Consider the following 22,153-nt stretch of genomic DNA (forward strand, 5'->3'; position numbering starts at 1 on the left):
CTTACTACTTTTGGATCTTGGCAGGAAGAGAAGATGTCGACTGCAGAGATTCTCTTGAGATCTTTGGAGAATTTGACAAGCGAGGAGTTTAAGAAATTCAAGTGGTACCTGCAGCAGCCAAATCAAGACTTTCCTGCAATCCCAGTATGTCGACTGGAAAAGGCAGACATTATGGACACTGTGGATCAGATGGTGAAGACGTACTGTGTCCAGTATGTGGAAGTGACAAAAAAGGTTTTAAGGATGATAAATAGGAATGATCTTTTGGAAGAATTATCAGAAATCGCTTCAAATCCTACAGGTAAGTGAACAGTTATAAATTAATTGAGTGTTGTTGCTGGGTACCAGGAACGTAGTCAACACTACAGTTGTGCGGTCAGGCACAAAGAGACACTGTAAGATCTGGTTTAACTTGGTTTATTTCTGGCGAGGATGGCAGGCAATTGATGCTGGTTTTATCTAAAGAAAAAATAGGTGTCATTGTAATGAAAGGATACAAATACATCATTCTCTTTTAACTCTAATCAACATAAAGTGTTCTACAAAATCAACTTTAACTAAATGATTATCTTTCACAAGAGAAGTGTACTAACATAAGAGCTCACATTTTACTCAGACAAACAATTGCGCCAAGGAGAGAGCCCCGGGTTCTGCTGCAGGTTTTCAAAAGGCTGCACACCAGCACAGGCTCTCATATATACAGTCTCTAATCAAGCCAGACTCCTCCTACTTCCTTCAGATCCCTCCTCCTCCATTGCCTTCTCTTCACAACAGACACATATACTATGTTTCACCTTGGCTGGTAGAACTTCGAAAGAAACATACTGATCCTACTGTTTTCAAAATAACAATTCCAAGGTGACTCCATAGACAAAGTCCTGCTTTAGTTGCTTCTTCCTGGGATGTATGGATGCTGGAAAATTAGATGATGGATCGCATGTTCACAGTTATACCAATCTATTTATCTGTAAACAAGCAGCCTTCTGCTAAAGTTCCTGTTGTCATCTTAGAACTTTCTACAGATGCTTCATGATCTGGCTTTTTTAGTGAGACACAGTTTAGTGAGACCATTTTAACTGATACTGTGACAACATGAATTTAACTGAATACACTAATATATCACACATTTTATCTTTGTTTTATTTATTCAGATAAACTTGCTGATTGTCAAAACAAAATCAAATCTAACATGCGAGAAACGTTCCAGTGTGTGTTTGAGGGGATTGCTAAAGCAGGAAAGTCAACCCTTCTGAATGAGATCTACACAGAGGTCTACATCACAGTGGGAGGGACTGCAGAGGTCAATGATGAACATGAGGTCAGACAGATTGAAACAGCATCCAGGAAACCACACAGACCAGAAACAACCATCAGACTAGAAGACCTCTTTAAAGCCTCACCTGGAAGACATGGACCAATCAGAAGAGTGATGACAAAGGGAGTGGCTGGCATTGGGAAAACAGTCTTAACACAGAAGTTCACTCTGGACTGGGCCGAAGACAAAGCCAACCAGGACATCCTCTTTATATTTCCATTGACTTTCAGAGAGCTGAATGTGGTGAAAGAGAGAAAGTTCAGCTTGGTGGAACTTGTTCATCACTTCTTTGCTAAAACCAAAGAAGCAGGAATCTGCAGCTTTGAAGAGTTCCAGGTTGTGTTCATCTTTGACGGTCTGGATGAGTGCCGACTTCCTCTGGACTTCCACAACACTGAGATCCTGACTGATGTTACAGAGTCCACCTCAGTGGATGTGCTGCTGACAAACCTCATCAGGGGGAAACTGCTTCCCTCTGCTCGCCTCTGGATAACCACACGACCTGCAGCAGCCAATCAGATCCCTCCTTACTGTCTTGACATGGTGACAGAGGTCAGAGGGTTCACTGACCCCCAGAAGGAGGAGTACTTCAGGAAGAGATTCAGAGATGAGGAGCAGGCCAGCAGGATCATCTCCCACATCAAGACATCACAAACCCTCCACATCATGTGTCACATCCCAGTCTTCTGCTGGATCACTGCTACAGTTCTGGAGGATGTGTTGGAAACCAGAGAGGGAGGAGAGCTGCCCAAGACCCTGACTGAGATGTACATCCACTTCCTGGTGGTTCAGACCAAAGTGAAGAAGGTCAAGTATGATGGAGGAGCTGAGACAGATCCACACTGGAGTCCAGAGAGCAGGAAGATGACTGAGTCTCTGGGAAGACTGGCTTTTGATCAGCTGCAGAAAGGAAACCTGATCTTCTATGAATCAGACCTGACAGAGTGTGGCATCGATATCAGAGCAGCCTCAGTGTACTCAGGAGTGTTCACACAGATCTTTAAAGAGGAGAGAGGACTGTACCAGGACAAGGTGTTCTGCTTCGTCCATCTGAGCGTTCAGGAGTTTCTGGCTGCTCTTCATGTCCATCTGACCTTCATCAACTTTGATGTCAACCTGATGGAAGAACAACAAACTACATCTCTGTTGTCTAAAGTCTTTGGAAACAAACCTAAACTAACACGTCTCCATCAGAGTGCTATGGACAAGGCCTTACAGAGTCCAAATGGACATCTGGACTTGTTCCTCCGCTTCCTCCTGGGTCTTTCACTGCAGACGAATCAGACTCTCCTACGAGGTCTGCTGACACAGACAGGAAGTAGCTCACAGAGCAATCAGAAAACAGTCCAGTACATCAAGAAGAAGATCAGTGAGAATCTGTCTGCAGAGAGAAGCATCAATCTGTTCCACTGTCTGAATGAACTGAATCATGGTTCTCTAGTGGAGGAGATCCAACAGTCCCTGAGATCAGGAAGTCTCTCCACAGATGAACTGTCTCCTGCTCAGTGGTCAGCTCTGGTCTTCATCTTACTGTCATCAGAAGAAGATCTGGACGTGTTTGACCTGAAGAAATACTCTGCTTCAGAGGAGGCTCTTCTGATGCTGCTGCCAGTGGTCAAAGCCTCCAACAAAGCTCTGTAGGTGGATTTAGGAACTATTTGAAACATGATTCAATTAGTAAATGACAAATAAAACATTTTATGTTGATTCTTCTTCAGGCTGAGCAGTTGTAACCTCTCAGAGAGAAGCTGTGAAGCTCTGTCCTCAGTTCTCAGCTCCCAGTCCTCCAGTCTGAGAGAGCTGGACCTGAGTAACAACAACCTGTGGGATTTAGGAGTGAAGCTGCTGTCTGCTGGACTGGAGAATCCTCAGTGTAAACTGGAAACTCTCAGGTAACAACAAAAACATTTCTTAAGTAGCACATTGGTTTTGCACAACCATTCCCGTTCAGTATTTTTCACATTACAGTATAGGTATAGCCTAGAATCTAGACTGCCCCTAGCGGCAGCAAATTACATTTGCTTTCTAGGGTCAGTCTAGTTACTCTCCGTTGACTTGAGATTTCGAAAAATCCAAGATGTACCGGGCCAATCACGAGTCGGTGGGCGGGCTTAACATGATGACGACTGACCTGCGACCACAGAGAGCCGAAGTCCCGCCCCTTCTACTTCCGGTCCATGGGACCTATCTTTCGAAAAAATATGAACGGGAGTTAATGGAGAGATCATAATTATTTTTTGGTCCCGTTCAAATTGTGGCATGAATTTCACATATGATGTGTGTGAATTTAAAAGATAATTTTTCACGTCAAGAGATAAATTATTTGACGTAAATAAGCTGAACAACATTAGGTTTTGTATGAGATCGCTTAGTGAACTACATCTCTCGTCTCGAACAATACGTCACTAGAGAACTATGGCTGTCTCCTTGTTGAGCTTTACCGTCTTCTTCCAGGACGAAGGCAGAAGCATCAAACGAGGTGAAAATCATTATAAATCGGGTCATGTCGAGAGCTGTAGTTACACGAAGGGAGTTTTGGTTGGTTCTGTACGCGCCAGCATGCGGGACTTGTAGTTCGTTTAATTACGTATTTTCCATAGCGTTTTACTGAACTATCTTGCGACAAACTGTCACATTCTTGACATGTAAAATCATTTTTTATTCTGAAAAACAATATATGTATAATCCAAGGCACAAGTCGATCGGGACCAGAAAATAATTTATCTTTCGCCATAGACTGCCGTTCGTATTTTTTCGAAAGATAGGTCCCATGGAGGCAATCGGAAGGGGCGGGACTTCGGCTCTCTATAAGTTCCGTGAATTACGCGTGAATTCCCCATCCTGCTGGAACTACCAGAGCGATGGCTGCTGCTAGCGAACAACTTTCTTTCGAATCGGCTTTGACCGCCACTCTGAAAGACTTGAAGTTAAGCTTTTCTCTGAGAAAGGAACTCTCTTTTCCGTCGCTCTGACTACGTCACCTTCTTCGTTGCTCTGATTGGTTGTAGCGCTATCCTATTGCGTGGAGAGGGAGTTTGAAAGACAACCGTTTATCCCACCCCTCTGGTTGAGCCCTGTCTATGGAGAGTGCCCAGACCCTACATTTAATGTGGGTCTGGCTCGTCAGGCTAGTATAGGTACTCTTTAACTATAGTAAAATATGTCATTTATAATCGGACAAAATATATCCTGATCTATAGGCTGCATCCCGGGCTTTTAGCAGGGGCCTCACTGTGCCGTCCACCTATGGCTTCTGGTTAGGAAAAACTGTGATTGTCTTAGTGGGTAGGACAGCATCAGTACAAAAATGAATGTAGGACAGCACAGATGACGCGTATTCCTCTAGATTAGCGTCTACTTTGAACACTCCCCAGTCTGTGTGCTCAAAGCAGTCCTGTAAGGCTGAGGAAGCCTCTTCAGTCCAAACCTGGATGGTTCTGATAGTGGGTTTGGTCCTGCAGATCAGAGGTCTGTAGGCAGGGATCAGTTCCACAGAAATGTGATCTGACATTCCAAAGTGAGGAGCTGCTGTAGCCTTGTTTGCTCATGGGATGTTCAAGTAAACCTGGTCCAGTATGTTGTTGTCTCTGGACAGCTTTTAATTCCACATGGTTAAAGTCCCCAGCCACGATCACAGCTGCCTCTCGATTAGCGTTCATTTGGCTGCTAATCAGGCAGTACAGCTCCTCCAGCGCTAACTTAGCATTAGCTCCCAGTGGTATGTAGGCTGCTATGATCATAACAGAGCTGAGTTCTTTAACCAGTTTAAACAGTCTGCACTTCACTGCCACATATTCCAAATTGGGGGAGCAAAAAGTTCCAATTATGTTCGTAGCTGTACACCACGAGTTGTGAATGTAAAGTGCCAAACCTCTGCCTTTGGTCTTGCCTGAAGCTGCAGTCCTGTTGGACAGAGAGCACCCCGCTAGCTCCACTGCTGCGTTGGGGATGTTGTTATCCAGCCAGGTCTCGGTGAAGATCGCCACACAGCTGTCCGTTTTATGTGAGACGATCCTCAGTCTAATCTCGTCCAGTTTATTGACGAGTGACCTGGCGCTAGTGAGGAGGAGACTGGGCAGAGCCAGTCTATGTGGTTTAGCATGTGCCTAGCACGCAGCCTGCTACGCTTGCCCCGCTTTTGTTTACGTTGTCTCCTCCGTCTCTTAGGCTACAGAGGGGGGATGTTAAGAGCCTCTGTGGTCTGCAGTAGTTCGGGTTCCCACAGTTCAACATTTCCATACTGGATTAAGGCTTTGAGAGCCTGAAATATGGGTGAAAAAACGAACAAAAACACAAATAAAAACGTAAAAAGCCGAGAGCCCCGAGCCGCTGCTTGCACCCGCGCCGCCATCTTGGTTCATACTAATATAAATTAAATCAAATGTGTCAATTCTGTTTTCCAGGCTGAGCAGATGTAACCTCTCAGAGAGAAGCTGTGAAGCTCTGTCCTCAGTTCTCAGCTCCCAGTCCTCCAGTCTGAGAGAGCTGGACCTGAGTAACAACAACCTGCAGGATTCAGGAGTGAAGCTGCTGTCTGCTGGACTGGAGAGTCCTCACTGTAAACTGGAAACTCTCAGGTCAGGATACAGCTGGTTGTTGATCAGTTAAATCCTGATTTAGGTTCATGTTGGTGTAGAAGTTCAACATCTGGAGGATTTTCCTTTTTCTTCTTGACTTTCTGATATTTTTCTTTCTCCAGTCTGTCAGGTTGTCTGATCACAGACAAAGGCTGTTCTTCTCTGGCCTCAGCTCTGAGCTCCAACCCCTCCCATCTGAGAGAGCTGGACCTGAGCTACAACCATCCAGGAGACAACGGAGTGAAACTGCTGTCTGCTGGACTGGAGGATCTACTCTGGAGACTGGACACTCTCAGGTGAAAATAAAAACAATTCTTAAGTAGCATGCTGATTTTGTACAACCATTCCTGTTTAGCGATATCTTCTAATAACGCTAAAGCTGCCATTGTTGTTAACGATATTTTCTGCACCACTTTGCGCATGCTTTTATATCCACTCATATAATTACAGACACCTGGGTGTGTTAATTGTTCGTCAGTGTTAATTTTTCGCGTGTCTCTGATGTGCACATCACAATAGTTTTCACAGTTTTATGATGACAGTTTCCCGGCATCACCTCTAAATGTCTCCAAAGGATCAACATCTGTAGAATCCAGCGTACGCCAGCCACGTCGTTGGCGTAGGCACATACAAAGTTCCCAGACATTTCACTCTTGATACATCTGAACTTTCCCGTAAGCGAGTACGTACGTAACGTTTTTGTACGCATGCAACCTTCATACATGAGGCCCCTGGGGAAGAAGCGGTCTCTCAGTCTGTTGGTTGTGGTTTTGATGTTTCTGGAGCTTTTCCATGAAGGAACAGGTACAAACAGTCCATGGCTCAGGTGGGTGGGGTCTGTCGCCCTCTTCTGGACTCAGGCAACATACACTGAGTCCAGATCTGATAGATGACAGCCCACAATCCCCTTTGCTGTCCTCACCACCTGGGCGTTCCTGTCCCTTGCTGTGCAGCTGCCGTACCACACTGTCACACTGAAGCACAGGATGCTTTCGATGGTTGCTCTGTAGGAGTTAATGAGCAGCTGTGAAGAGAGTCCACTCTGCTTCAACTTCCTGAGAAAGAAGAGCCGTTGTTGAGCCTTCTTCACCAGGTGTAAAGTGTTCACAGTCCAGGAGAGGTTGCACAAAATGTGGATGCTCAGTAACTTGATGTTGTCCACACACTCCACTGCTCCCCATGTAAGCAGAGAGGAGCATGTTCAGTCTTTCTTGTCCTCCTATAGTCCACTATGACCTATTTGGTCCTGTTGATGTTAAGATTAAACCTGGAGCACCACTGGAGCACCACTGAGTCAGAATCTGGACCTCTTCTCTGTAGTGGGTCTCATCGTTGTTGGATATGAGACCCACCACGGTGGTGTCATCAGCAAACTTCACAACCATATTTGTGAGCTGGGTGGCAGAGCAGTCATGGATAAAGAGGGTGGAGAGGGCAGGGCTGAGCACACAACCTTGTGGCGTGCCTGTGTTGAGGATGAGTGAGGCAGATGTGGACTCCCCTATCCTCACCACCTGGGGTCTGTTGGTGAGGAAATCCCTGATCCAGGAGCAGAGTGATGGTGACAAACCCAGATTGTGGAGCTTCAGAGCCAACACGTCGGGGAGAGCAGTGTTGAAGGCTGAACTGAAGTCCACAAATAGCATCCTAACATAGGTGTTAGGATGCTGCAGGTGAGTCAGAACCGTGTGAAGTGCTAGTGAGACAGCATCCTCCGTAGAACGGTTTTCCCTGTAGGTGAACTGTAGGCTGTCTAGGCCAGCAGGGATGGCAAGATGGCGCCGACGAGGGTCGCCACGGTGTTTTGGTGCGCTCTACTTTGTTTTGCTTTTTTGCTTGTTAATCCTGTTTTTTGTTGTGTGAGGAACACATACACAAGGGATGACCTGCTAAACATCAGAACTGCAACACCATCAGATTTATTCCAGGAGTTTATTGCTCCATCTGGGGATATTTTGGACATATTGGTCAAAGGTGCGCTCACCTTTGCCAACGCGATACGCCGGCGACGACGCAGGAGAGGAAAGCGCGCTGGCGCACTGGTGATGGAGGACTTCAGGCAGACAGGGACCGATGAAAGCTGCATGGACAGGTTAAAGATGTCTAGAAAAACTTCTGCCAGTTGATCAGCACATGATTTCAGGGTCCGCCCCAACACCTTATCTGGACCTGCAGCCTTGTTGGTGTTGATCCTCCTCAAGATGGAGGTCACTTGGTGCTGCTGCAGGACAAGAGGCTGATGTTGCACCTCTGGCTCAGGAAGGTGTGCAGTCCTTCCGCTGCTTGGAGAGTCGCAGCGTGTGAAGAAGCTCTTTAAGGTGTCAGGCAGAGTGGGGTCATGGGTGACCTGCTGGTCGCTGGGCTTGTAGTCAGTGATGGTCCTGATGCCTTTCCACATATTACGTGGGTTGTTGTTGTTGAAGTGCTCCTCAATGCGCTGCTTGTACCTGTGTTTTGCCAGCTGGATGCCCTTTTTCAGTTCGTTTCAGGCCCTGCTGTAAGCCAGCCTGTCTCCTGATCTATAGGCTGCATCCTGGGCTTTTAGAATCAGAATCAGAATCAGAATACTTTATTAATCCTTCAAGGAAATTGTTTTATTGCTGTTGCTCCCATAAAGTGACAGTTGCTACTTGAATAAAGGTAATACAAAAATATATAAAAATAAGTAAGATGGAGTCACGTGGGTACGCCGAGCAAGATGGCGGCACAGTAGAGGAGCTCCGTTCACCCACCGATATTTACAATATTTTACTGCATGAAAAACCACAACTTTTTTTCAAAATAACAATCCTTGGCGTTCACGATTCGTGCTTGAGTAGACCAGAGTGTTTTTGGACCCCAATGGCGACCACATCGAAGTACTTCAAAGATACGTCCCGCATGGCTACCAGAAAGACACCGCCGACTGAAGTAAAGCTAACTTCAAACCCGCCGTCGCCAATGCAGTCAGCAAAACAACCTGCCGAAAAAACTGCAAGCCTGGAGAATCTGTTTGTCGAAATCTCCAAGATGAGTAACACGCTGCAGGGAGTGGCAGCAGACATAATAACTATTAAAGAAACAGCAAATGAGTTAAAAAAACACCGTGAGCGGCATTCAAGAAAGGCTCGAGTAGGCGGTGGGGCGGATTTCCCACCTGGAGGACACGACTGGCTGGCTTGTGAATGACGGAGAAGACGGTGGGAGAAAGATGGAAGTTTTGTGGGATCGCATTCAAATGTTTGAAAATCACAGCAAAAGAAATAATGTAAGATTACTGGAGCTGAAAGAAACATATGGGACGAACGGTACAATGGAAGAATGTGTGAAGAAAATGATGAGAGACGGTCTCGGTCTTGATGTCGAGGGTGAATTTGAAATAGAGCGGGCACACCGAGAACTAGTCCCCGTCCCCAATGAGGACCAGCCACCCAGAACGGTGCTGGTCAGATTTTTGCGCCAGTCAGCGAGGGAGAAAGTTCTGAAAGCTGTCAGAATAAAACGAGGCCTCGAGTGGGAAGGAGCGAGACTCCCCTTGTTTCCAGACATGTCGAGGGAACTGGCCGAGAAGAGGAAGACCTTCACGGCCGCGAAGAAAACACTGCAGCAGCTCAATGTGAGATACACGCTGGCACACCCGGAAACTCTACGATTCACTTGGAAAGAGAAAAACCGGAGCTTCACGAGCTCAAAGGAGGCGGAAAAATTCATCCAAATGAACTGTAGTTCAGATGGGTAAGTTTAAGTTTAAGTTTAAGTTTATTGATATTTAGAGTGCAGTATCACCATAAGCATGGTCTCAAAACACTGTACACAGAGATACCCTATGAGCTCATGAGCAACCACATAAGCAAGCACGAACGCTTAAAAACATAAACAGTGCACAATAAAAAATGACGTGGACATTGAGAAATAGACTGATCTAAAAGCGGACAGTGTGTAACAGACATTGGTGGGGGTTTGGGTCTGATCTTGTACAGCCTGAGCAGAAAGCCAGACTGGCTAGAGGTGTAATAACCCACGGACCAAAACGTCCGTTGTTTTTCTTTCTTGTTCTGTTTTTCTTTTGTTTTAGTATGGCTGGAGAACAGCCAGGCGCCCCAGTTAACGTTTTGTGGGGCTTGTTTAAGTTTGTTTTTTTCTTTTTCTTTTATGAAAGTGTTATAGTTTACAATGCTGTTCATAAAATGGTTTGCACAGAGTTGCACCTGGTGATGACAGCTAAAACTGATGGAGAGAGGGAAGTGAGATACATGATGCATTAATAGGGGACATAGCTAATATAGATTCAATCAGAATTTCATAATATATGTTTTCTTTCATACTGAAATATGACTAGGAATTATGTCACATGCATAAGCTGGAACATCAATGGATGTGGAAATCCTGTAAAAAGAGGGAAGGTATTGACTTATCTAAAACATAATAAGACTGACATCTCTTTTTTACAAGAAACATACTTTATAAAAGAAGAAGCACTCAAACTGAAACGGAGCTGGGTTGAACATATTTTTCATAGTTCCTTCTCTACCAAACGGAACGGGGTAATCATACTGGTGAATAAAAACTTGAGTTTCTCTTTACTTAAGGATGTTAAAGATGATGAGGGCAGAATGATATGCGTACAGGCACTGATAAATGGGACTAAGATGACGCTTTGCAACATTTATGCTCCAAACAAGGGAGATCCAAACTTTTTCCATGAAGTAAACAAGACACTGGGTGAAATAGAGGGCCAGATAATATTAGCAGGAGATTTCAACCAAGTTTTAGATCCCTTTTTGGATAGGAGCAAATTTAGTGGACCAACAATGTCTAAGGATAGAGCTGCGATACATATTGTAGAGGCTAAGCCTAATACTTGAAGCCCTTGAGGGGTCGCTTGACGAGCACTTGTTCGACGCGCTTATAGCTTTAGCCACTGAGTACATGTCTATAGAAAACAAACGGACTTAACGTCTTACGTCAATGTATTTATTGCAGCTCACCACGATATTCCAATAATCCAGTGTTCACGTGCATTAGTTGAGTAAATCCACAGTATACATCGAAAATGCAACAAAGCAGCGTAACCTTAAGCATAAGTGTAAGCGGTCAAAAAACTGTGTGTGCTCCCCTCCGTCAGGCAACACCTGCTACCTGAACAGCAGTTCCTACCTATATTGGCATGACCCCTAATTACATCATTCTGCCACCTAGTGGGCATATAAAACTTAACAGGCAAGAGGCCAAATGGCTCCTACACATATGATGAGTGAGGATATGGGATTGGTGGACATATGGCGTCTGATAAACCACAATGACAGAGAATATACCTTTTACTCACATTGCCACCAATCCTATTCCAGGATTGACATGTTTTTGATAGCCAACACTATAATAAAACAAGTTGTTAATTGCAAGATTAAAGCAATGGCTCTTTCAGATCATGCAGCAGTTGAGCTTAGCATTGACATAAATACTGACACTGAGAAAAAAGGTAGATGGAGGATGAATACATCTTTACTTCAGGATGAATCCTTCAACCTATCTTTAAGGGACGATCTTATATCCTTTTTTGAAATTAATGCTGACAGTGCAACCTCAAAAGCGATGGAATGGGAAGCATCAAAAGCATTAGGGGAAAAATTATAGCGCATTCATCCAAAAAGAAAAAAGAGGATATGAAGAGAATAAAGGAGTTGGAGTCTGAAATCAGTAGTCGGGAAACAGAATTATCAAAAAACTTCTCAGATAATTTATATCGAGATATATGTAAGCTTAAATTCCAACTCCAAGGAATTTATAATAAAAAAGTTGGAGTACGCTTTATTTAGGCTGGGGACAAATTTCTATGAAGGGGGAGAGATGATGCTCTTTGAAACAACAGAACTCCTACAGTGTAATACCAGCAATTAAGAAGGGGGATAAAACAGTTTCCACAACAAAAAAAAATAAATGAACAAAGAACTATATACATCAGACATCAACCCCACACAAGAAGAATTGAGGGGATTTTTCTCCAATATTAATCTGCCTAGACTACCACCTGAACAGGTGGAATTACTAGATAATTTAATAACAGAGAATGAAATCAGGAATGCAGTTTCATGTATGAAATCAGGGAAATCACCGGGCCTTGATGGATTCCCTTTGGAACACTACAAGCAGTATATAGATATCCTGGCTCCAATATTGCAAGAGATATACAATGAAGCTTTCAAAACAGGATCTCTTCCCCCAACATTTAATGAGGCCTCAATATCAGTGATACCTGAAAAAGGATAGAGATACCACAAATCCCGCTAACTACCGACCTTTAAGTTTGATAAACCTGGACTGTAAGATCCTGACTAAAATCCTGGCTACGCGTCTAGAGAAGGCTCTGACAAATATTATACACTCTGACCAAGTCGGATTTATGAAAAATAGGTCTTCGACCGACCATATGACAAGATTACTACACCTAATTTGGCCGAATCGGACAGAAAAAGACCCGGTCGTTGCCCTCTCGCTTGATGCCGAGAGGGCAACGACCGAGTTCAATGGGAATTTTTATTTGCAGCCTTGTCACATTTTGGTTTTGGACCAACCTTTATTAAATGGATTAGAACTATATACAAAAACCCTAAGGCAGCGGTGATAACAAATGGTGTAATCTCAACCCCTTTCAACCTCACCGGAGCCACTCGACAGGGTTGCGCTTTGTCGCCATTGCTGTTTAATATTGTACTGGAACCATTGGCTATTGCCATCAGGGCTAATGTAGCTATTAGAGGGGTGGAAGGAGGAGGGAAAGAGCATAAACTATTATTATATGCGGACGATATTTTGATGCTGATAAAAGACCCATTAAATTCGATAGCACACCTGATGAACACGATACAATCTTACTCTAAATTAACAGGATATAAAATTAACTGGACAAAGTCGGAAGCTATGCCTATATCTGGTTTATGCAATTCCAATGTACTGACAAATTTCGGCTTTAAATGGATGTCAAAAGGGATGGAATACTTGGGAATCAAACTTAGCAGGGAAGTGGAGGAAATACATTCACTAAATTTAGAACCATTATTGCAAAAAATTAAAACTAATTTGGATAAATGGGGGAAACTTAATCTTACATTGTGGGGAAAGGTTAATGTGATAAAGATGGTGGTTTCACCGCAAATTAATTATGTGCTTATGACGTTACCAGTAACTGTATCTCCTCAGATCTTTAAACAGTATGACACAAAAATTAAAGAATTTTTATGGAACAGGAAAAGACCCAGAATTAAATTCAGTAAAATGTGCTCTCCTAGAGACAGAGGAGGCCTGGCGTTGCCAGACCTGAGATTATATTATGTCTCCTTTGAAATGGCCAAATTAGCCAAACACTGGAATAAGGACAACCAGCTGGAGTGGGTTACTATTGAAATAAGCTATCATCCCCTTTCACTCCTATTGATAGATTATCCCAGTCTTCACATAATGTAGTGAACCCTATTATGGCTCACTCCAAAGAGATCTGGATCAAAATACATAAAATGCATAAATTATCACATTGTAAACAAATGTATTCTTCTCTGTGGCATAACCCCATGATAAGCATTGGGAAGACATCAGTATATTGGAAGGAATGGCACCTTAATGGACTATGTCATGTTGCTGATCTATATGAGGATGGTGTGTTTATGTCTTTGCTTGATATAAAAAGGAAATACAATCTCAAGGGAAAGGAACATTTCTGGAAATATTTACAGATCAGAGACTGTATTACATCCAAGATTCAGTATAAAGATAGAAACCACATCATGGATTATTTCACGCTACCTGTGGAGCACCGCCGAGCCTCTGTATTTTATAGAACAACAAACCAACTGCTCAGCGATGGCTGTCAGAGCCTGAAAACGATATGGGAGAGGCACCTGGGATGTCTGATGGATGAGGAGGAATGGATGAGAATCATATCTAACAATGGGAAATTCATTAGGGAAGTAAAGGAACAATATTGCACAAGTATTCACAATATACAAAGTTAGAATTTGCAAATAAATTAACAGCATCTAAGTGTTAAAGAGTGACCAACACTCAGTGGGAGGAGTTATAAAGTTTGATGGCCACAGGCAGGAATGAGCTCCTGTGTCGTTCTGTTGTGCATTTGGGTAGAATGAGTCTGTTACTGAAGGTTCTCCTTAGACTGGCCAGTGTGTTGTGGAGTGGGTGAGATGTGTTGTCCAGGATGGTCTTAACTCTTGCCAGCATCCTCCTCTCTGACACTGTGTTTAAAGAGTCCAGCTCCACTCCGACAACATCACTGGCCTTGAGGATCAGTTTGTTGACTCTATTTGCGTCTGCCGCTCGCAGCCTGCTGCCCCAGCATGCAACAGTGTACAGGAGCGCACTGGCCACCACAGACTCATAGAACATCCTCAACATTATCCGACAGATGTTGAAGGACCTCAGTCTCCTCATAAGGTAGAGTCGACTCTGTCCCTTCTTGTAGAATAGCCTCAGTGTTCTTTGACCAGTCCAGTTTATTGTCAGTGTACACTCCCAGATACTTGTAGTACTCCACAATGTCCACCTGGGCCCCCGGATGGTAACAGGGGTCACTGGAGCCTTTTTCCTCCGCATGTCCACAACCAGTTCCTTTGTCTTCGTCACATTCTGCTGAACGAAGTTGTCCTCGCACCATGTGACAAAGTTTTCCACCACAGTTCTGTACTCAGCCTCCACACCATCACTGATACATCCTACTACCGCAGAGTCATCAGAAAATTTCTGAAGGTGGCAGAACTCTGTCTGGTAGTTGAAGTCAGTGGTGTAGATGGTGAAGAGGAAGGGGGAGAGGAGTGTCCCTTGGGGAGCCCCAGTGCTGCTGACCACCCTGTCAGACACACCGTGTTGCAGCGGCACATACTGTGGTCTTCCAGTGAGGTAGTCAACAATCCAGGACACCAGGGGGGCATCAACCTGCATAGCTTTGAGCTTCTCACCCAGAAGAGTCGGCCTAATGGTGTTAAAAGCACTGGAAAAGTCAAAGAATGTGACCCTCACAGTGCTTGCCGGTTTATCCAGGTGAGCATATGCACGGTTGAGCAGGAAGATGATGGCATCCTCTACTCCAAGTCGTGGCTGGTAGGCGAACTGAAGAGGGTCCAGTTGAGTGTCGACCATGCCTCGTAGCTGTCCCAGAACCAGTCGCTCGAAGGTCTTCATTATATGGGAGGTCAGGGCCACCGGTCTGTAGTCGCTGGGGCTGCAGGGGCGTGGTGTTTTTGGCACTGGGACAATGATGTCTTCCACAGCACAGGTACCCTCTGTAGACTCAGGCTCATGTTGAAAACCAGTTGAAAGACTCCACACAGTTTAGCCTTTCCGTACTAGATTAAGGCTTTGAGAGCCTGAAATATGGGTGAAAACACGAACAAAAACACAAATAAAAGCGTAAAAAGCCGAGAGCCCCGAGCCGCTGCTTGCACCCGCGCCGCCATCTTGGTTCATACTAATATAAATTAAATCAAATGTGTCAATTCTGTTTTCCAGGCTGAGCAGATGTAACCTCTCAGAGAGAAGCTGTGAAGCTCTGTCCTCAGTTCTCAGCTCCCAGTCCTCCAGTCTGAGAGAGCTGGACCTGAGTAACAACAACCTGCAGGATTCAGGAGTGAAGCGGCTGTCTGCTGGACTGGAGAGTCCTCACTGTAAACTGGAAACTTTCTGGTAAAAATAAAAACATTTCTTTTTTTTTTTTTTTCTTTTTTTTTATATTTAAATTTTATTGCTTTTCCACACAATGACAATACAAGACAATGGCAAAGACAAATTACAAAACAAAGACAAGGGGAGGGAAGGTTAGCTGCAGTTAAATACACATTAAGTATACATTAAGGTTCTCATATAGTCCAAGGGGCCTTGCAGAGCACTAGGCCTCTCTAGTGGGTTGAGAGTCAAGGCAGCCTGTTCCATAGCAAGGATGTCCATAAAGTCATTTCGCCAGAGATCTATACTGAAGCAGTTGTTTTTGCGTTCCTTCCAATTAAGAAGGATAGTCCTTTTTGCCACCAAGAAAGCAAGTGCAAAAATATTTTGTATATTTCTGGACTGTATACCGTCAATATCGACTCCAAGTAGACACACAATTGGACAGAGTGTAATCTCAGTATTGAGTACAGATGTTATATCATTGACAATATCTTGCCAGAATTGTTTAACAGCAGGACAATTCCATAGCATATGCATTAGTGTTCCCACCGAACCACAACCATGCCAGCACATATTTGACACCAAGGGATCAATTTTACTCATTGTTTCAGGGGTCATGTAAGCCCTATGAATTATTTTAAACTGGATCATCTTATATCTGACACATTTTGAAATGGTTGTACTATTTCTAAGTGCTGCATTCCATTGTGATTCGGAGATAGGCAAACCCATGCCACGTACCCATTGACATTTAGTTTGTAAGTTTGTACATGGGTTCATTGCAGACAGTAATTTATACATGGTAGACACAGTGCCTTTTCTTTTTATGGCTGCTATTAGTTTGTTCTCCAAGTCTCTACTCGTCCCCAGCTGTATACCCTTGGACAACAATGATTTCATAATAGAGTAGATTCGATTGTATGTTAAAAAATTTAAATCGGTCAAACCAAACTGTGTTTTTAAGTGATTAAAGGTTATCATTTTCCCATTGTCTACAATTTGTCCCACGTGACTTAAGTTTTTTTGCTGTCACAATCTGTCTCTAAGAATTTCACCACCAACGAACAAACAAGGGGTTATGCCACAGTGGACATGAAGGTAGTGAGTATCCATTAAAGGACAGGCGCTTTTGTAGGATGGTCACTATTTCACATGAAAACTTCAACACTGGGTTCTTCATTCTAATTTTAGAGGGGTTGTACCATAGACTTGTTGCTGTCAATTCATTGTTATATTTTGATATTAACTGTTCCTCCAGCCAGTCCCAGCTTCCCATCTGTCTCTCTGTATTATATGCCCACTGTAAAGGATATCGTGAGTTAAATGCAATATAGTACTGGTAGATGTCTGGTAGCCCCATTCCACCGCTAGACCGTGGTTTGGTTAGTTTTTTCTGACTAATCCTAGGTTTTTTATAATTCCAAAGGAATCCAAAAAGTATTTTGTTAACTTCCTTAAACCAGCTAGAGGGGAACTTTAGTGGGATAGAAGACATTAGAAAAGTCAACCTAGGTAAAAGGTTCATCTTGATTATTTCCGATCTGCCCCAGAGGGATAAAGGCAGCACGGTCCATCTCTTAGTGTCCTCCCTCGTAGTCTTTAATAAATCTGGAGCATTTAACTCAACCATTTTATCGATAGGGGCCTGGATCTTGATTCCCAGATATTTCATTCCTTTTAATTTCCAGCTAAAGGGGGCGGTACCTAGATGAGATTGAAAAGTTGAGTTGTTAAGGGGGATGGCTTCACTTTTATTATAATTCACTCTATAACCAGAAAATTTACCAAAATAGTCAATGATCTTTAACACCTGTGGAATTGATTGGCATGGTTTTGATAATGTCAATAAAATATCATCCGCAAAAAGATTGGCTTTGTATTCATAATCACCGACTCTAATACCATTTATTTCCTTTTGTGCTCGCATTGCGCACGCCAGAGGTTCAAGTGCTAGAATGAAAATTAGAGGGCTCACAGTACAGCCTTGGCGAGTAGAGCGATGAAGTTCAAAAGGGTTGGACTTGATGCCATTCGTTTTGACAGTGGCAGTTGGCTTAAAGTATAGTGCCTTGATCCAATTCATGATGAAGGGGCCAAAGCCATACTTCGGTAGAGCGTAAAACAGGTATTTCCATTCTACTCGGTCGAAGGCCTTTTCGGCATCCAGCGACACCGCTATCGCTGGGTGCCGAGAGGTCTCCGCCGAGTACATGATCTGAAGCAGCCTTCTCATATTGTTGGACGCGTAGCGGCCTTTTATAAACCCAGTTTGGTCAACGTGGATCAGAGAAGGAATTACCTTTTCAATTCTCATAGCGAGAACCTTGGCGAATATTTTGTAATCCGTGTTTAGGATGCTCAATGGTCTATAATTACCCATTTGGAGATGGTCTTTGCCTGGCTTTGGTATCAGGGATATCGATGCCTGCCGCATGGTCAGTGGCATGGATTGATTTGAAACAATGTCATTAAATAACATTTTCATGATGGGTGTTAGAGCGCCATGGAAACACTTAAAGAATTCGCTACTATAACCATCATCTCCACAACACTTTCCAGTAGACAATGATTTAATAGCTAGTTGGATTTCGTTTTCCGAAGTTGGAGTATCAAGTGAATCTCTTTCGTGCACAGAGATAGTTGGAAGTTTAATATCTTTGAAAAAGCGTTCCATTTCCTCTTCACTCCCACAACATTCTGTTTGATATAATGTACTATAAAAGTCAGTGAAAGCTGCATTAATGTTAAGCTGATCAGTAACTAAAGCTCCATTACTATTGTAAATACTTGAAATTGCTTGCCGGTTTTCCTGTTGTTTTAATCTAAGTGCAAGCATTTTACCTGCCTTATCACCAGATTCATAATTTTTACAACGCAGCTGGAATAATGCAAATGCGTTTTCTTCATGTAAAATAGCTTTAAGTTCTGTTTTAGCATCATCAACAGCTATTTTTAACTGGGTGTTAGTGGAGTCCATCATGTGTTTAGATTCTAGTTCTTTGAGTTTGTTAGTTAGACATTGTTTCTTTGCCATTTTCTCCTTTTTCTTAGCCGAAGCATAGCTTATGATCCAGCCCCTACACGTAGCCTTATAGGCCTCCCAAACAGTCTGAATAGAAACAACTGATGTAAGGTTAATGCTGAAAAACTCTTGCGTTCTTTCCTCAATCATAGATACAAAGTCTTGTTCCCTTAGTAGCAAGTTGTTAAATCTCCATTGTTTGGTTTTACTATTAGTTACATTTGGAACAAAAAGAGCAGACAGGGGAGCATGATCAGATAAAATAATGGGATGGATCTTACAATCAATGACATTGCAAACCAAACGTTGTGAAAATAAAATATAATCAATCCTTGAGTAAGAGAGATGTGCCGATGAGTAAAAGGAGTATTCACGATTATCAGGGTTAACTGTGCGCCATACATCAATTAATGCAAATGATTCTTGCAGTTCTTTCAGTGCACCAGACAAGGTTCCGTCTACAGGGAGGGGGCGTCCAGACCTATCCACAGCAGCATTACTAACTAAATTGAAGTCAGCAGCCATAAGGATGGGATAGTCTGCAAATTCAGCCAGCAAAATATTCATTTTAGACAAGAATGTATTTTGTCCCGTGTTCGGGGCATAGATGTTTACCAAAACACATTTTTCGTTTTGCAACAGACAGAATAGAATTAAGTATCTACCTTCCTTATCAGATATTTGCTTTATTAATTGAAATGAAATTATTTTAGAGATTAAAGTCGATACTCCTCTGGAGGCGCCATTGCCTGGTGCCGAATAAACCTGGCCCACCCATCCTTGTCTCAACTTGGTTGATTCTAATGCATTCGTGTGAGTCTCTTGTATCATCGCCAAGTCACATGACAAGGATTTCAAATGGGACAGGATTCCAAATCTTTTTGTTTTATTGGAAATGCCATTTACGTTCCAGCTAATCAGTTGGACACCATTAGAACCCATTGTACATGTGCAACTCATCTAAATCGTCCCTGCAGCTAAATATAGGGGTAAGGGGAGAAAACATAAACACAAAGAATACAAAATACGTACAAACATCACCGATGCCATAAAACAAAAAAGAAAAAAGGCAATGGATACAGAGTCCATCACCAGACCGTGAGCATAACAAGAGGGCATAGCTGTTCCAACCCACTCCGCTCAATCCTCAAATTATTGACCTGCGGAGAATCCGCTTGAGCACCAGCGTTAATGAAGTTCTGTGTTCAATGTAAGGTTTAAATGAGTAGGCAAGCCTACAAAAAGTCACCCAGTTCAACGTTATCAATGCACTCAACCCCTCACATATTCCCATCCCTTTTTAAATAGGGAGTTTAGGACAGATAAGGCTACAATAAAGAGAGGTGGGCTTACTAGCGCTGGTGCAGTTGAAAAGGCCTCGTCGGTCATTTCGTGGTAGGCTTAGGACCAGTCCTTGAAGGTTTCAGGAAGTTTCATTTTCAAGTCTTCAGCAGCCTCCACTGCGTTCTTGTATATACTCGTCACACCCTCAATAGTGACAATGAAGCGCGCAGGATGCAGGATGCCGTAACGCACAGACTTATCCTTTTGTAGCGTCTTTTTGATGTTGTCATATTCCGCTCGTTTTTTCCTGAGCTCCATCGGTAAGTCTTGTTGTATCCAGAATGCTTTCTCTTCCCAGGCAAGTTTCTTTTTATTTGCCGCTGATTGTAGAATCCTCTGTCTGTCGTTCCATCTCAGAATGCGCACGATATAAGGACGGGGAGGTTCATCGGAGCCCGGCAGTGGTCGCCGGGCACGCCGCTGGCTCTCCACCTCAGGTGCCGGTTCCTCGCCACTGAGGTCCAGAATGTATCTCAAAATATCATCCAGCACACCAGGAGTTGATTCTAGACCTTCGGGTAGACCCATGAACATCAGATTTCTCTTCCGAAATTCAGCTTCCATATTATCCATTTTTGTTTGTAGAGCGCCCATATTCTTGGTCAGGGCTTTCACCTTTTCGCTGTCGGAATTGATATCAGACTCAAGAGTTCCGATCCTAGTTTCCACGTTCGAGATTCTATTGTTCATGGCGCGTGTGTCCTTCTTCAGATCTTTAATTGAGTTGGTTACTTCAGTCATTTTAGTATCAAACAAAGATCTGAGGTTTGTAAACTCAGTCAGAAGGTGCTGCGCCCATGCAGGTGTCTCTTCTTTGTCCATGATTTGGTTGATTGCAGCACGCCGCTGATTAGTTTTCACTATAGATCTTGTTTCACGGGAAGGCCCAGCTTTAGACATACAGCCAAATCTTGTGATTATGCTTTATCATCACGAATCTCGAACTTTTGTTAGTTAAATGACCTTTAAACTGCGAAATCAAACATTTTGAGGAGAGCGGTGTGTAGGAGCGCTCAGCACGCCATCCTCTCAGTCACGTGACGTAGATCATCAGTGAAATAAAAACATTTCTTAAGTAGCACATTGGTTTTGCACAATCCTTCCCATTTAGTGTTTTTCACATTACGGTATAGGTACTCTTTAGCTTGATATAGTACAAAATGTCATTTATAATCGGACAGAATATTAATATAAATCATATAAAATGTGTCAATTCTATTTTTCAGGCTGAGCAGTTGTAACCTCTCAGAGAGAAGCTGTGAAGCTCTGTCCTCAGTTCTCAGCTCCCAGTCCTCCAGTCTGAGAGAGCTGGACCTGAGTAACAACAACCTGCAGGATTCAGGAGTGAAGCTGCTGTCTGCTGGACTGGAGAGTCCTCACTGTAAACTGGAAACTCTCAGGTCAGGATACAGCTGGTTGTTGATCAGTTAAATCCTGATTTAGGTTCATGTTGGTGCAAAAGTTCAACGTCTGGAGGATTTTCCTTCTTCTTTTTGAGTTTCTGATATTTTTCTATCTCCAGTCTGTCAGGTTGTCTGATCACAGAGGAAGGCTGTTCTTCTCTGGCCTCAGCTCTGAGCTCCAACCCCTCCTATCTGAGAGAGCTGGACCTGAGCTACAACCATCCAGGAGACAAGGGAGTGAAGCTGCTGTCTGCTGGACTGGAGGATCCATTCTGGAGACTGGACACTCTCAGGTATGGACAGACAACAGGAGCTCACACAGTGTAGGTTTGTCAGTAACACTTTATAATAATGTCACACTATGAAGCATTAGTAAACACTTAATTTATCATTTATAAATCATTAGTCCTACATTAGTAGATCATTAGTAAGCAGTTTATAAATGCAGCTGTAAATGCTTCATTCATAATTTATAAGCATCTGTATAACATGTTTAATACTTGTATTTTCATTCTTCACAAATGATTAGTTTGTCATTTATAAATTCAAAATTAATGTATTTACAAACTAGTTATTAAGGAGTTTTCAGTGGTCCGTAAGACAAATTACAAAGTGTAAGTAAAGGAATAATAAACTATTTAAATGTACATTCATGCATCTTATTATTGACACATGTATTAATAGTTACTAAGTGTGTTAATAGATGGTTTGTAAACATGTAATCTTACTGTAATTCATGGTTAATTAAGGTAGTTCTTAACCATTTATTGATGGTTAGTAAACTGAATGTAAAGTGAGGACTATTTATGCCTTATAAAGCATTTATAAAGGCTCAATTAACAGG

General features: G+C 43.0%; 1 protein-coding gene across 1 annotated transcript; it reads left to right on the forward strand.

Moving 5' to 3' along the window:
• Positions 1 to 1,107: 1,107 nt before the first annotated feature.
• LOC311499378 (protein NLRC3-like) lies at positions 1,108 to 21,636 on the forward strand (the record flags this gene model as incomplete). The annotated part of the gene is made up of 5 exons (XM_084560335.1): positions 1,108 to 2,952; positions 5,719 to 5,892; positions 15,385 to 15,558; positions 21,133 to 21,306; positions 21,429 to 21,636. Exons 1-5 carry the CDS (start codon positions 1,190 to 1,192, stop codon positions 21,634 to 21,636), a joined length of 2,493 nt encoding a protein of 830 aa, XP_084416461.1. The 5' UTR covers positions 1,108 to 1,189.
• Positions 21,637 to 22,153: the final 517 nt, after the last annotated feature.

This window comes from Chelon labrosus, assembly GCF_963514085.1.
Source record: "Chelon labrosus genome assembly, chromosome: 14".
Classification (NCBI taxonomy): domain Eukaryota; kingdom Metazoa; phylum Chordata; class Actinopteri; order Mugiliformes; family Mugilidae; genus Chelon; species Chelon labrosus.